The sequence below is a fragment of the Chlorocebus sabaeus genome, chromosome 24, assembly GCF_047675955.1.
Source record: "Chlorocebus sabaeus isolate Y175 chromosome 24, mChlSab1.0.hap1, whole genome shotgun sequence".
NCBI lineage: Eukaryota > Metazoa > Chordata > Mammalia > Primates > Cercopithecidae > Chlorocebus > Chlorocebus sabaeus.
In genome coordinates, this window is record NC_132927.1 from 64,701,204 (window position 1) to 64,715,565 (window position 14,362).

General features: G+C 37.8%; 1 protein-coding gene across 7 annotated transcripts in view; it reads left to right on the forward strand.

The window, feature by feature from the left end:
- The window catches only part of SPATA7 (spermatogenesis associated 7), a 50,302-nt gene that overhangs the window by 19,786 nt on the left and 16,154 nt on the right, over window positions 1-14,362 (forward strand). For all 7 annotated transcript variants that reach the window (XM_007987512.3, XM_007987514.3, XM_073011238.1 and 4 more), the window contains one exon: window positions 538-671. In XM_007987512.3, the coding sequence (XP_007985703.3) occupies window positions 538-671 (134 nt within the window). The remainder of the gene's footprint in view (window positions 1-537; window positions 672-14,362) is intronic.

The window sequence follows — 14,362 nt, forward strand, 5'->3', positions numbered from 1 at the left end:
GTTTTTAAAATGTAACATCACCTTTTGAAGTCATATAAATTTAATACTTTAATGGAATATGATGGTATTAATAATATTTCATTTGGAGAATAAGTCTGTAGACTAGTACAAACTTATGTATTTGGTGATTACATAGTCACAAATAACATGGTTAAGCATTTGTAACCTTCATATCTTTGTGAATAACTGCTAAGAATTGCTTTCTTACGCCCTTAGGCTTAGCTGGTTTGTCATATCTTGTTGGCATTCTTTTTTTTTTTTCTTTTGGTAACTACACAAATCTCACTACATTGTTTGTGTTATTTAAATAGTTAATCCATTTAGAATTTCTATAAATTAAATGTGTTAGTTAATATCTAGAGGTACATGTGAAATAATTTTTAAAATGTGTAACTCTTCATATAGGAAAGTATATGGATTTTTATTTGCATATCATAACATTTTACAAGAAAAATGTTCCATTTATTACTCTAACAAGACCAAAAAAACAATTTTCTATTTTGTTCCATATTTTGAAAGATTTGTTTTCCCTTTTAGATGCAGACCAACAACGAAGAGAGAAACTCAAAAAGGAATTAGCACGATGTGAAAAAGAGTTCAAATTAACTAAAACTGCAATGCGAGCCAATTCTAAAAATAATTCCAAGTCACTTTTTAACACCTTACAAAAGGTAAGATAGTATTTTTATTTTTTTAAAGCAAATGTTTCTATGGTACTTCATTAGTGGTACAGTCTGACTTTGTTTACTATAGTTTAGGGTCAGCAAATTTTTCCTGTGAAGATCCAGATAGTTAATATTTTAAAAGGGCAGGGGGCCATATAGTTTCTGTCACAACTACTCTGCCATTGGAAGGCGGACATAGACAGTACATAAATAACTGGGCGTAACTGTGTTCTGCTGAAACTTTATTAACTGAAGACATTGGGTCAGATTTGGCCTGAAGGTTATAGTTTGCAGACTCCAGTTATAGGTTTTTTGTGATACTTTCAAACATCTGGTTAAATAAGTTCTATTCCTAGTTTGTGAAGTTTTTTTTCCCCCTTTCTGCTCAATGGATATTAATTTTATGAGATGCTTTCTTGCATCTCTTGGAATGATGATATTATGATATAATTTTTCTCTTTTTAATCTGTGGTTTTTTTGTTTTGTTTTGTTTTGCTTGTTTGTTTTTTTTCTGATACAGTCTCATTCTGTTGCCCAGGCTGGAGTGCAGTGGCATGATCTTGGCTCACTACAACCTCCACTTCCTGGGTTGAAACAATTCTCCTGCCTCAGCCTCCCGAGTAGCTGGGATTACAGGCACCCACCCCGACTCCCAGCTAATGTTTTTATTTTTAGTAGAGATGGGGTCTCGCCATGTTGGCCAGGTTGGTCTCAAATTCCTGACCTCCAGTGATTCACCCACCTTGGCTTCCCAAAAAGTGCTGGGATTACAAGCATGAGGCACCGTGCTGAGCCTCTTTTTTTTTTTTTTTTTTTAATTTATTTATTATTATTATTATTATTATTTTATTATTATACTTTGAGTTCTAGGGTACATGTGCATAACGTACAGGTTTGTTACATATGTATACTTGTGCCATGTTGGTGTGCTGCACCCATCAACTCGTCAGCACCCATCAACTCGTCATTTACATCAGGTATAACTCCCAATGCAATCCCTCCCCCCTCCCCCCTCCCCATGATAGGCCCCGGTGTGTGATGTTCCCCTTCCCGAGTCCAAGTGATCTCATTGTTCACTTCCCACCTATGAGTGACAACATGCGGTGTTTGGTTTTCTGTTCTTGAGACAGTTTGCTGAGAATGATGGTTTCCAGCTGCATCCATGTCCCTACAAAGGACACAAACTCATCCTTTTTTATGGCTGCATAGTATTCCATGGTGTATATGTGCCACATTTTCTTAATCCAGTCTGTCACTGATGGACATTTGGGTTGATTCCAAGTCTTTGCTATTGTGAATAGTGCGGCAATAAACATACGTGTGCATGTGTCTTTATAGCAGCATGATTTATAATCCTTTGGGTATATACCCAGTAATGGGATGGCTGGGTCATATGGTACATCTAGTTCTAGATCCTTGAGGAATCGCCATACTGTTTTCCATAATGGTTGAACTAGTTTACAATCCCACCAACAGTGTAAAAGTGTTCCTATTTCTCCACATCCTCTCCAGCACCTGTTGTTTCCTGACTTTTGAATGATCACCATTCTAACTGGTGTGAGATGGTATCTCCTTGTGGTTTTGATTTGCATTTCTCTGATGGCTAGTGATGATGAGCATTTTTTCATGTGTCTGTTGGCTGTATGCATGTCTTCTTTTGAGAAATGTCTGTTCATATCCTTTGCCCACTTTTGGATGGGGTTGTTGGTTTTTTTCTCGTAAATTTGTTTGAGTTCTTTGTAGGTTCTGGATATTAGCCCTTTGTCAGATGAGTAGATTGCAAAAATTTTCTCCCATTCTGTAGGTTGCCTGTTCACTCTGATGGTAGTTTCTTTTGCTGTGCAGAAGCTCTTTAGTTTAATTAGATGCCATTTGTCAATTTTGGCTTTTGCTGCCGTTGCTTTTGGTGTTTTAGACATGAAGTCTTTGCCCATGCCTATGTCCTGAATGGTACTACCTAGGTTTTCCTCTGGGATTTTTATGGTATTAGGTCTAACATTTAAGTCTCTAATCCATCTTGAATTAATTTTCGTATGAGGAGTAAGGAAAGGATCCAGTTTCAGCTTTCTACTTATGGCTAGCCAATTTTCCCAGCACCATTTATTAAATAGGGAATCCTTTCCCCATTTCTTGTTTGTCTCAGGTTTGTCAAAGATCAGATGGCTGTAGATGTGTGGTATTATTTCTGAGGACTCTGTTCTGTTCCGTTGGTCTATATCTCTGTTTTGGTACCAGTACCATGCTGTTTTGGTTACTGTAGCCTTGTAGTATAGTTTGAAGTCAGGTAGCGTGATGCCTCCAGCCTTGTTCCTTTGACTTAGGATTGTCTTGGAGATGCGGGCTCTTTTTTGGTTCCATATGAACTTTAAAGCAGTTTTTTCCAAATCTGTGAAGAAAGTCATTGGTAGCTTGATGGGGATGGCATTGAATCTGTAAATGACCTTGGGCAGTATGGCCATTTTCACGATATTGATTCTTCCTATCCATGAGCATGGTATGTTCTTCCATTTGTTTGTGTCCTCTTTTATTTCACTGAGCAGTGGTTTGTAGTTCTCCTTGAAGAGGTCCTTTACATCCCTTGTAAGTTGGATTCCTAGGTATTTTATTCTCTTTGAAGCAATTGTGAATGGAAGTTCATTCATGATTTGGCTCTCTGTTTGTCTGTTACTGGTGTATAAGAATGCTTGTGATTTTTGCACATTAATTTTGTATCCTGAGACTTTGCTGAAGTTGCTTATCAGCTTAAGGAGATTTTGGGCTGAGACAATGGGGTTTTCTAAATATACAATCATGTCATCTGCAAAGAGGGACAATTTGACTTCTTCTTTTCCTAACTGAATACCCTTATTTCTTTCTCTTGCCTGATTGCCCTAGCCAGAACTTCCAACACTATGTTGAATAGGAGTGGTGAGAGAGGGCATCCCTGTCTTGTGCCAGTTTTCAAAGGGAATTTTTCCAGTTTTTGCCCATTCAGTATGATATTGGCTGTGGGTTTGTCATAAATAGCTCTTATTATTTTGAGGTACGTTCCATCAATACCGAATTTATTGAGCGTTTTTAGCATGAAGGGCTGTTGAATTTTGTCAAAAGCCTTTTCTGCATCTATTGAGATAATGATGTGGTTCTTGTCTTTGGTTCTGTTTATATGCTGGATTATGTTTATTGATTTGCGAATGTTGAACCAGCCTTGCATCCCAGGGATGAAGCCCACTTGATCATGGTGGATAAGCTTTTTGATGTACTGCTGAATCCGGTTTGCCAGTATTTTATTGAGGATTTTTGCATCGATGTTCATCAGGGATATTGGTCTAAAATTCTCTTTTTTTGTTGTGTCTCTGCCAGGCTTTGGTATCAGGATGATGTTGGCCTCATAAAATGAGTTAGGGAGGATTCCCTCTTTTTCTATTGTTTGGAATAGTTTCAGAAGGAATGGTACCAGCTCCTCCTTGTACCTCTGGTAGAATTCGGCTGTGAATCCATCTGGTCCTGGACTTTTTTTGGTTGGTAGGCTATTAATTATTACCTCAATTTCAGAGCCTGCTATTGGTCTATTCAGGGATTCAGCTTCCTGATTTAGTCTTGGAAGAGTATAAGTGTCCAGGGAATTATCCATTTCTTCTAGATTTTCCAGTTTATTTGCATAGAGGTGTTTATAGTATTCTCTGATGGTAGTTTGTATTTCTGTGGGGTCGGTGGTGATATCCCCTTTATCATTTTTTATTGCGTCTATTTGATTCTTCTCTGTTTTCTTCTTTATTAGTCTTGCTAGCGGTCTGTCAATTTTGTTGATCTTTTCAAAAAACCAACTCCTGGATTCATTGATTTTTTGAAGGGTTTTTTGTGTTTCTATCTCCTTCAGTTCTGCTCTGATCTTAGTTATTTCTTGCCTTCTGCTAGCTTTCGAATGTGTTTGCTCTTGCTTCTCTAGTTCTTCTAACTGCGATGTTAGAGTGTCAATTTGAGATCTTTCCTGCTTTCTCTTGTGGGCTTTTAGTGCTATAAATTTCCCTCTACACACTGCTTTAAATGTGTCCCAGAGATTCTGGTATGTTGTATCTTTGTTCTCATTGGTTTCAAAGAACATCTTTATTTCTGCCTTCATTTCGTTATGTACCCAGTAGTCATTCAGGAGCAGGTTGTTCAGTTTCCATGTAGTTGAGCGGTTTTGATTGAGTTTCTTAGTCCTGAGTTCTAGTTTGATTGCACTGTGGTCTGAGAGACAGTTTGTTATAATTTCTGTTCTTGTACATTTGCTGAAGAGTGCTTTACTTCCAATTATGTGGTCAATTTTGGAGTAAGTGCGATGTGGTGCTGAGAAGAATGTATATTCTGTTGATTTGGGGTGGAGAGTTCTGTAGATGTCTATTAGGTCTGCTTGCTGCAGAGATGAGTTCAATTCCTGGATATCCTTGTTAACTTTCTGTCTCATTGATCTGTCTAATGTTGACAGTGGAGTGTTGAAGTCTCCCATTATTATTGTATGGGAGTCTAAGTCTCTTTGTAAGTCTCTAAGGACTTGCTTTATGAATCTAGGTGCTCCTGTATTGGGTGCATATATATTTAGGATAGTTAGCTCTTCCTGTTGAATTGATCCCTTTACCATTATATAATGGCCTTCTTTGTCTCTTTGATCTTTGATGGTTTAAAGTCTGTTTTATCAGAGACTAGTATTGCAACCCCTGCTTTTTTTTGTTCTCCATTTGCTTGGTAAATCTTCCTCCATCCCTTTATTTTGAGCCTATGTATGTCTCTGCGTGTGAGATGGGTCTCCTGAATACAGCAGACTGATGGGTCTTGACTCTTTATCCAGTTTGCCAGTCTGTGTCTTTTAATTGGAGCATTTAGTCCATTTACATTTAAGGTTAAGATTGTTATGTGTGAACTTGATCCTGCCATTATGATATTAACTGGTTATTTTGCTCATTAGTTGATGCAGTTTCTTCCTAGCCTTGATGGTCTTTACATTTTGGCATGTTTTTGCAATGGCTGGTACCTGTTGTTCCTTTCCATGTTTAGTGCTTCCTTCAGGGTCTCTTGTAAGGCAGGCCTGCTGGTGACAAAATCTCTCAGCATTTGCTTGTCTGTAAAGGATTTTATTTCTCCTTCACTTATGAAACTTAGTTTGGCTGGATATGAAATTCTGGGTTTAAAATTCTTTTCTTTAAGAATGTTGAATATTGGCCCCCACTCTCTTCTGGCTTGGAGAGTTTCTGCCGAGAGATCTGCTGTTAGTCTGATGGGCTTCCCTTTGTGGGTAACCCGACCTTTCTCTCTGGCTGCCCTTAAGATTTTTTCCTTCATTTCAACTTTGGTGAATCTGGCAATTATGTGTCTTGGAGTTGCTCTTCTCAAGGAGTATCTTTGTGGCATTCTCTGTATTTCCTGGATTTGAATGTTGGCCTGCCCTACTAGGTTGGGGAAGTTCTCCTGGATGATATCCTGAAGAGTGTTTTCCAACTTGGTTCCATTTTCCCCCTCACTTTCAGGCACCCCAATCAGACGTAGATTTGGTCTTTTTACATAATCCCATACTTCTTGCAGGCTTTGTTCATTTCTTTTTCTTCTTTTTTCTTTTGGTTTCTCTTCTCGCTTCATTTCATTCATTTGATCCTCAATCGCTGATACTCTTTCTTCCAGTTGATCGAGTCGGTTACTGAAGCTTGTGCATTTGTCACGTATTTCTCGTGTCATGGTTTTCATCTCTTTCATTTCGTTTATGACCTTCTCTGCATTAATTACTCTAGCCATCAATTCTTCCACTTTTTTTTCAAGATTTTTAGTTTCTTTGCGCTGGGTACGTAATTCCTCCTTTAGCTCTGAGAAGTTTGATGGACTGAAGCCTTCTTCTCTCATCTCGTCAAAGTCATTCTCCGTCCAGCTTTGATCCATTGCTGGCGATGAGCTGCGCTCCTTTGCCGGGGGAGATGTGCTCTTATTTTTTGAATTTCCAGCTTTTCTGCCCTGCTTTTTCCCCATCTTTGTGGTTTTATCTGCCTCTGGTCTTTGATGATGGTGACGTACTGATGGGGTTTTGGTGTAGGTGTCCTTCCTGTTTGACAGTTTTCCTTCTAACAGTCAGGACCCTCAGCTGTAGGTCTGTTGGAGATTGCTTGAGGTCCACTCCAGACCCTGTTTGCCTGGGTATCAGCAGCAGAGGCTCAGTTGCAAATGCAGAAATCACCGGTCTTCTGTGTCGCTCGCGCTGGGTGTTGGAGACTGGAGCTGTTCCTATTCGGCCATCTTGCTCCACCGGAAGCCCATTGTCTTGACCACTGAGCCTCTTTTAATCTGTTAATGTAATGAATTATAACAATTGACTTCAATGTTAAACCAACTTTGCATTCCTGTTGTAAACAGAACTTAGTCTTGGTACGTTACCTTTTTTATTCATTGCTAGATTTAGTTACTAACATTTTGTTTAGAAATTTGGCATCTATTCATTATTGATACTGGCCTGTCATTTTCATTTTTTCTACTCCTTGTGTCTGGTTATGCTAACCTCATAAAATATACTGGGTACTGTTTCTTCTTTCTGTACTCTAGACTAGCTTGTGTACATTTGGGTTTATTTGTTCCTTAAATTCGATGGAACTCAACATTAAAATTGTCTGGGCCTAAAGTGTTTTTTTAATGAGAAAATTTTTGACTACTGATTCATTTTTTAGGTCATTATAGAATGAATTCAGTGTTAGATTTATGTAGGAAGTTGTTCATTTTATGTAAATTTTTGGCAGAGAATTGTTCATACTATTCTCTTAATCTCTCCTGAATATGTATTATTTCCCCTTGTTATTCCTAAGGTAGTTTATTTGTACCTTCATTCTTCTTCGTCATTCTCATCAGAGATTGAGTCAATTTTTTTAAAGGATACATTTTTTATTGTGTTAATCTTCTCTATTGTATTTGTTTTCTGTTTTGTTAATATCTGCCTTTTTCTTTATTTCCCTCTTTGACTTTCTCTGGGTTTATTTTGCTGTACTATCTCTAATTTTATTTAAGTTACTAATTCTCAGCCTTACTTCTTTGCTAGTGTAAGCATTTTTAATGCTATAAATTTTCCACCAAGAACAGCTTTAGCTGCATCCCACAAGTTTTGATATGTGGTATTTTTATTATGTTTCAATTCAAAGTATTTTACAATTTTCTTTTTTTTGTTTTTTTGTTTTGTTTTTCGAGGCAGTGTCTTGCTCTGTTGCCCAGGCTGGCATGCAGTAGTGTGATCTCGGCTCACTGCAGCCTCCACTTCCTGGGTTCAAGCAGTTCTCATGCCTCAGCCTCCCGAGTAGCTGGGACTACAGGTGCCTGCCACCATGCCCAGCTAATTTTTGTATTTTTAGTGGAGTTTCAAGTTTCACCATGTTGGCCAGGTTGGTCTCTAACTCCTGACCTCAAGTGATCTGCCCACCTCAGCCTCCCAAAGTGCTGGAATTACAGGCGTGAGCCAACATGTCCAGCCTACAATTTTCATTATGATTTTTTTATTTAACCCAGAAGTTATTTAGAACTGTTTCTTAATCTCTATATCTATTTTTTCCTTAGTATCTGTTTGTTACATATTTCTAGCCTTATTGTATTGTGGTTAGGAAACATCTGTATTATATCCATTTCTTGAAATTTATTGAGCACTTGTTTTATGTCACAGTAGGTGGACAATTTTTTTTAAATGTACTGTGTCATTATATGTTTGAAAATAAAATATATTCTATAGTTTTTGCATGTAGTATTTAATATATAGTATATTATTAAACTTTGTATTTTCCAGATGTTCAAATCTTTTATAACATATTGATTATTTTTGTCTGGTTAATCTATCAGTTATTGAGAGAAATCTTCCACATAATTATGTATTTAGCTATTTCTCCTTGTGGTACTATTAATTTTTGATTTATATATTTTGAATGCATGTTATTACATAATACAGATTTAGAGATATTAGAGATACATAATACAGATTTAGAAAAACCTGAAGGAGGTAGTTTCTTGGTGAACTGAACCTGTTATCACTGTGCTTTGAATTTCTTTACCTTAATGCTTTTTCTATTAATATTTTCTGATACTGATATAATTAAATTAGCTTTATTTTGACTAGTATTTACTTGATATATCATTTTCTGTTGTTTAATCTTAATGTTTTCTTCCTTTTTTTTTTAAGTATCACCTGCCAATCTTAATGTTTTAGGTTAGTATTTGGTGGGCCAGATTATTCAATCTGATAATCCTTGTCTTTTTAATGGGGCATTTAATATGTTTTTATTTCTGCCTTCTTTTTTTTTTCTTTTTTTTTTTTTTTATTATACTTTAAGTTCTAGGGTACATGTGCACAACGTGCAGGTTTGTCACATATGTATACTTGTGCCATTTTGGTGTGCTGCACCCATCAACTCGTCATTTACATCAGGTTTAACTCCCAATGCAATCCCTCCCCGCACCTGCCCATAATAGGCCCCGGTGTGTGATGTTCCCCTTCCCGAGTCCAAGTGATCGCACTGTTGGGTTCCCACCTATGAGTGAGAACATATGGTGTTTGGTTTTCTGTTCTTACGATAGTTTGCTGAGAATGATGGTTTCCAGCTGCATCCATGTCCCTACAAAGGACACAAACTCATCCTTTTTTATGGCTGCATAGTATTCCATGGTGTATATGTGCCACATTTTCTTAATCCAGTCTGCCACTGATGAACATTTGGGTTGATTCCAAGTCTTTGCTATTGTGAATAGTGCCGCGGTGAACATACGTGTGCATGTGTCTTTATAGCAGCATGATTTATAATCCTTTGGGTATATACCCTGTAATGGGATGGCTGGGTCATATGGTACTTCTAGTTCTAGATCCTTGAGGAATCGCCATACTGTTTTCCATAATGGTTGAACTAGTTTACAATCCCACTGACAGTGTAAAAGTGTTCCTATATCTCCACATCCTCTCCAGCACCTATTGTTTCCTGACGTTTTAATGATTGCCATTCTAACTGGTATGAGATGGTATCTCCTTGTGGTTTTGATTTGCATTTCTCTGATGGCCAGTGATGATGAGCATTTTTTCATGTGTCTGTTGGCTGTATGCATGTCTTCTTTTGAGAAATGTCTGTTCATATCCTTTGCCCACTTTTTGATGGGGTTGTTTGTTTTTTTTCTTGTAAATTTGTTTGAGTTCTTTGTAGGTTCTGGATATTAGCCCTTTGTCAGATGAGTAGATTGCAAAAATTTTCTCCCATTCTGTAGGTTGCCTGTTCACTCTGATGGTAGTTTCTTTTGCTGTGCAGAAGCTCTTTAGTTTAATTAGATGCCATTTGTCAATTTTGGCTTTTGTTGCCGTTGCTTTTGGTGTTTTAGACATGAAGTCCTTGCCCATGCCTATGTCCTGAATGGTATTGCCTAGGTTTTCTTCTAGGGTTTTTATGGTATTAGGTCTAACATTTAAGTCTCTAATCCATCTTGAATTAATTTTCGTATGAGGAGAAAGGAAAGGATCCAGTTTCAGCTTTCTACTTATGGCTAGCCAATTTTCCCAGCACCATTTATTAAATAGGGAATCCTTTCCCCATTTCTTGTTTGTCTCAGGTTTGTCAAAGATCAGATGGCTGTAGATGTGTGGTATTATTTCTGAGGACTCTGTTCTGTTCCATTGGTCTGTATCTCTGTTTTGGTACCAGTACTATGCTGTTTTGGTTACTGTAGCCTTGTAGTATAGTTTGAAGTCAGGTAGCGTGATGCCTCCAGCTTTGTTCTTTTGACTTAGGATTGTCTTGGAGATGCGGGCTCTTCTTGGTTCCATATGAACTTTAAAGCAGTTTTTTCCAATTCTGTGAAGAAACTCATTGGTAGCTTGATGGGGATGGCATTGAATCTATAAATGACCTTGGGCAGTATGGCCATTTTCACGATATTGATTCTTCCTGTCCATGAGCATGGTATGTTCTTCCATTTGTTTGTGTCCTCTTTTATTTCACTGAGCAGTGGTTTGTAGTTCTCCTTGAAGAGGTCCTTTACATCCCTTGTAAGTTGGATTCCTAGGTATTTTATTCTCTTTGAAGCAATTGTGAATGGAAGTTCATTCATGATATAGCTCTTTGTTTGTCTGTTACTGGTGTATAAGAATGCTTGTGATTTTTGCACATTAATTTTGTATCCTGAGACTTTGCTGAAGTTGCTTATCAGCTTAAGGAGATTTTGGGGTGAGATGACTGTCTTTCAGACCACAGTGCAATCAAACTAGAACTCGGGACTAAGAAGCTCAATCAAAACTGCTCAACTACATGGAAACTGAACAACCTGCTCCCGAATGACTACTGGGTACATAACGAAATGAAGGCAGAAATAAAGATTTTCTTTGAAACTAATGAGAACAAAGATACAACATACCAGAATCTCTGGGACACATTTAAAGCAGTGTGTAGAGGGAAATTTATAGCACTAAATGCCCACAAGAGAAAGCCGGAAAGATCTCAAATTGACACTCTAACATCACAGTTAAAAGAACTAGAGAAGCAATAGCAAACACATTCAAAAGCTAGCAGAAGGGAAGAAATAACTAAGATCAGAGCAGAACTGAAGGAGATAGAGACACAAAAACCCTCCAAAAAATCAGTGAATCTGCGTTCTTATTTCATACTTTCTATTTGACTCAATGTGGTAGACAAAATTCAAAGACGACACCCCCACAGTGACCCACACCCTTAAGCAATCCGCTCCTCTTCAGTGCAGGTAGGACCTGTAACTCAGTAGAATATGGCAAAGATGATAGGATGTCACTTCTGTGATTCTGTTATGTGGCAAAAATGAAGGGATTTTCCCCCTGCAGATTAAGGTTTTTGTTCCTTAAAAGAGAATGGGAAAATAAGTCTAGGAAGATTTTCTGCAGTGACTGCTGTTTCTCTCCCCAGTCCACACCAAGGTAGGAAAGGGATTCTCTCTGCTCTTCCCTATAAGCTTGTGGTAGGTTTCCTACAGGAAAAGCCTGCAAGAGTTACAAACTCCCCAGGGCCTCAGGTCCAGCACAGACCTGAGCACATCACTAGTCCACACTCAGTCTTTAGGAAATTAACAAATATTTATAGCATAATCTTATCAATTTATATGGCATTCCATGGCATCTTTCCCAAGTAAGCAAGTGCTCAGATACTTATCTCTCTCCAGATTTCAGGTTAGTTGTTTGCTCTGTGTCCTCAGTTTTCTCATTAGTTCAAGAAAAATCATTAATGTGCAGATTGTTCAGCTTTTTTCTTCTTGTAATGGTGAGAGCTGTGTTCTTTCCATCTCTGTCTCTCAGCCGAAACAGTAAGTTTGTTTTCCTTTTATGTGTGGTTTCATTTTTTGAACTTTTTAATTTTGAAAACCTTAACATCTACAAAAATATAGTATAATAAGCCCATATGTTTCCATCACCTAGCCTGTAGCAATCATCAGCTCAGAACCCGTGTTATTTCACCTGTATATCCACTCACTCTCCTGGGTTGTTGATGCAAACCCCAGACACCATATAATTTTATCCATAAATATTTGAGTATGTATCTAAAAGATAGACTTTTAACACCACAACAGTACTATTATGCTTTAAAAAATAATAACAGGCTGGGCGCTGTGGCTGACGCCTGTAATCCCAGCACTTTGGGAGTCCGAGGTGGGCGGATCACGAGGTCAGGAGATCAAAACCATCCTGGCCAACATGGTGAAACCCCATCTCTACTAAAATACAAAACAAAAAAAATTAGCCAGGAGTGGTGGTGTGCGCTTGTAGTCCCAGCTACTTGGAAGACTGAGGCAGGGGAATCGAACCTAGGAGGCAGAGGTTATCGTGAGCCGAATTTGTACCACTGCACTCCAGCCTGGTGATGGAGCAAGACTCTGTCTCAAAAAAAAAAAAAAAATTAATAACAGTTCTTTAGTAACAAATATCTAATGTTTAGATTTCCTCACTGTCTCCTTTTTGAATTTGTTAGAATTGGTATTAGAAGGCCAGCAGTCTCCTTCAGCTCAGTGCCAGGGTTCAGGAGGTCCCGGAAGTTCCCTTGCAAGTCGTCTAGTTGAGGAGTAGCCATTGAGAGAATCCCAGATTCTCAAGCATGATCTCTTAGAGCTTTGTTTTCTGCCCCAGCACCCATGATGTGGTTTAAAACAAAACTATGGACTATTGGGCAAAAGCCAGACTGACTGCTCTGCTTACCAAATACCAATGCCATAATAATGAGTCTGGATTTTTTTCCTTGAGAAATGCTGGGAGCCATAGACCAGTTTTTAGTTGGGAAGTTATGTCATCATACTGACACTATACAGACTACACTGACAACAGTGGAGGACACTTATAAGACAGTTGCAGTAATCGGGGAAGCAGTAATTAAGACATGATTCTAAGACAGCAGAGAGAGCATATGGAATACATTTAAGAGATCATTAGAAAGTAGAATCTCAACCGGGCACGGTAGTTCACCCCTGTAATCCCAGCACTTTGGGAGGCCGAGGCAGGCGGATCCCGAGGTCAGGAGTTTGAGACTAGCCTGGCCAATATGGTGAAACCCTGTCTCTACTAAAAATACAAAAAGTAACTGGGCGTGGTGGAGTGCACCGTACTCCTAGCTATTCTGGAGGCTGAGGCAGAAGAATCGCTTGAACCCAGGAGGCGGGGTTGCAGTGAGTCAAAATCGTGCCACTGCACTGCAGCCTTGGTGACAGAGCGAGACTCCGTATCAAAAAAAAAAAAAAAAAAAAAAAAGAAAGTAGAATCTCCAGGGCTTGGTGACTGAGTGGATGATGTGAAGAGCACATCATTCACAGAAATATAATGGGATGAAGTGCAGGTTTTCTTTGGGGCTGGAGGTAATAAAAGATAGGAGTCTATTGTTTGGCTGTGTTTGATTTGAGGTGCTTTTGGAACATCTAGTATATTGAATAGACACTTGGAAATAAGTATCTGTGTCAGCAAAGAGGTCTGGGCTGAAAATAGATTTAGGAGTCATCATGGGAAGCAGTGAATATGATTGAGAGACACAGGGCTATTATGTAGATAAAAGGACTAGGAATAGAGCTGCTTCCTTTAGAATAAATCTGTTACCTGCTCTGTATTATACTTTGCTATCTGGGAATCTGTTCCTCAATGTTTGACTCACAGGTGTATTTTCTTTTTTAGCGATTGTACTTTGTAACTGAAAATTTAAAATTTGTTTCTATTATTCAGCATGAGTATAAATTACTAATTATATTTTGAGATAAGAATGGGGTTTCTTGAAAGTACAAATCATGTATTTTAATATATCTTTTTAATGTATTTTATATATTATATTTATAATAAAGTAAAATATAAATACATATTATTTATATATTTTATATCTTAATATATTTCCGTAAATATTAGATGTTTTCATTTTTCCAATAGCAACTATAACCCTATAACTTTTTGTCTCCATAAAGTTGTTAATTTATTATTTTATCTATATGTTTATTGACTCCCATTTAGAATTCATAGTAACTTGCAGTTGGCCTACATTTTTTATAAGCCCTGATAATAAATATTTTAGATACACTCAGATTGTCTTATAAACCTTATTTTGGGCAGTATATTTGGATAATTGAATGGGTGTTATGATTAACAGACACCTGTTATGGTTATAATTTGTATTCACTGTAAAGGCTGCTATAGTTAAATTACTGGCTTTAACCTCTGAATGTATTAGCCCTTTATATATATTATAAAGGTCCATATA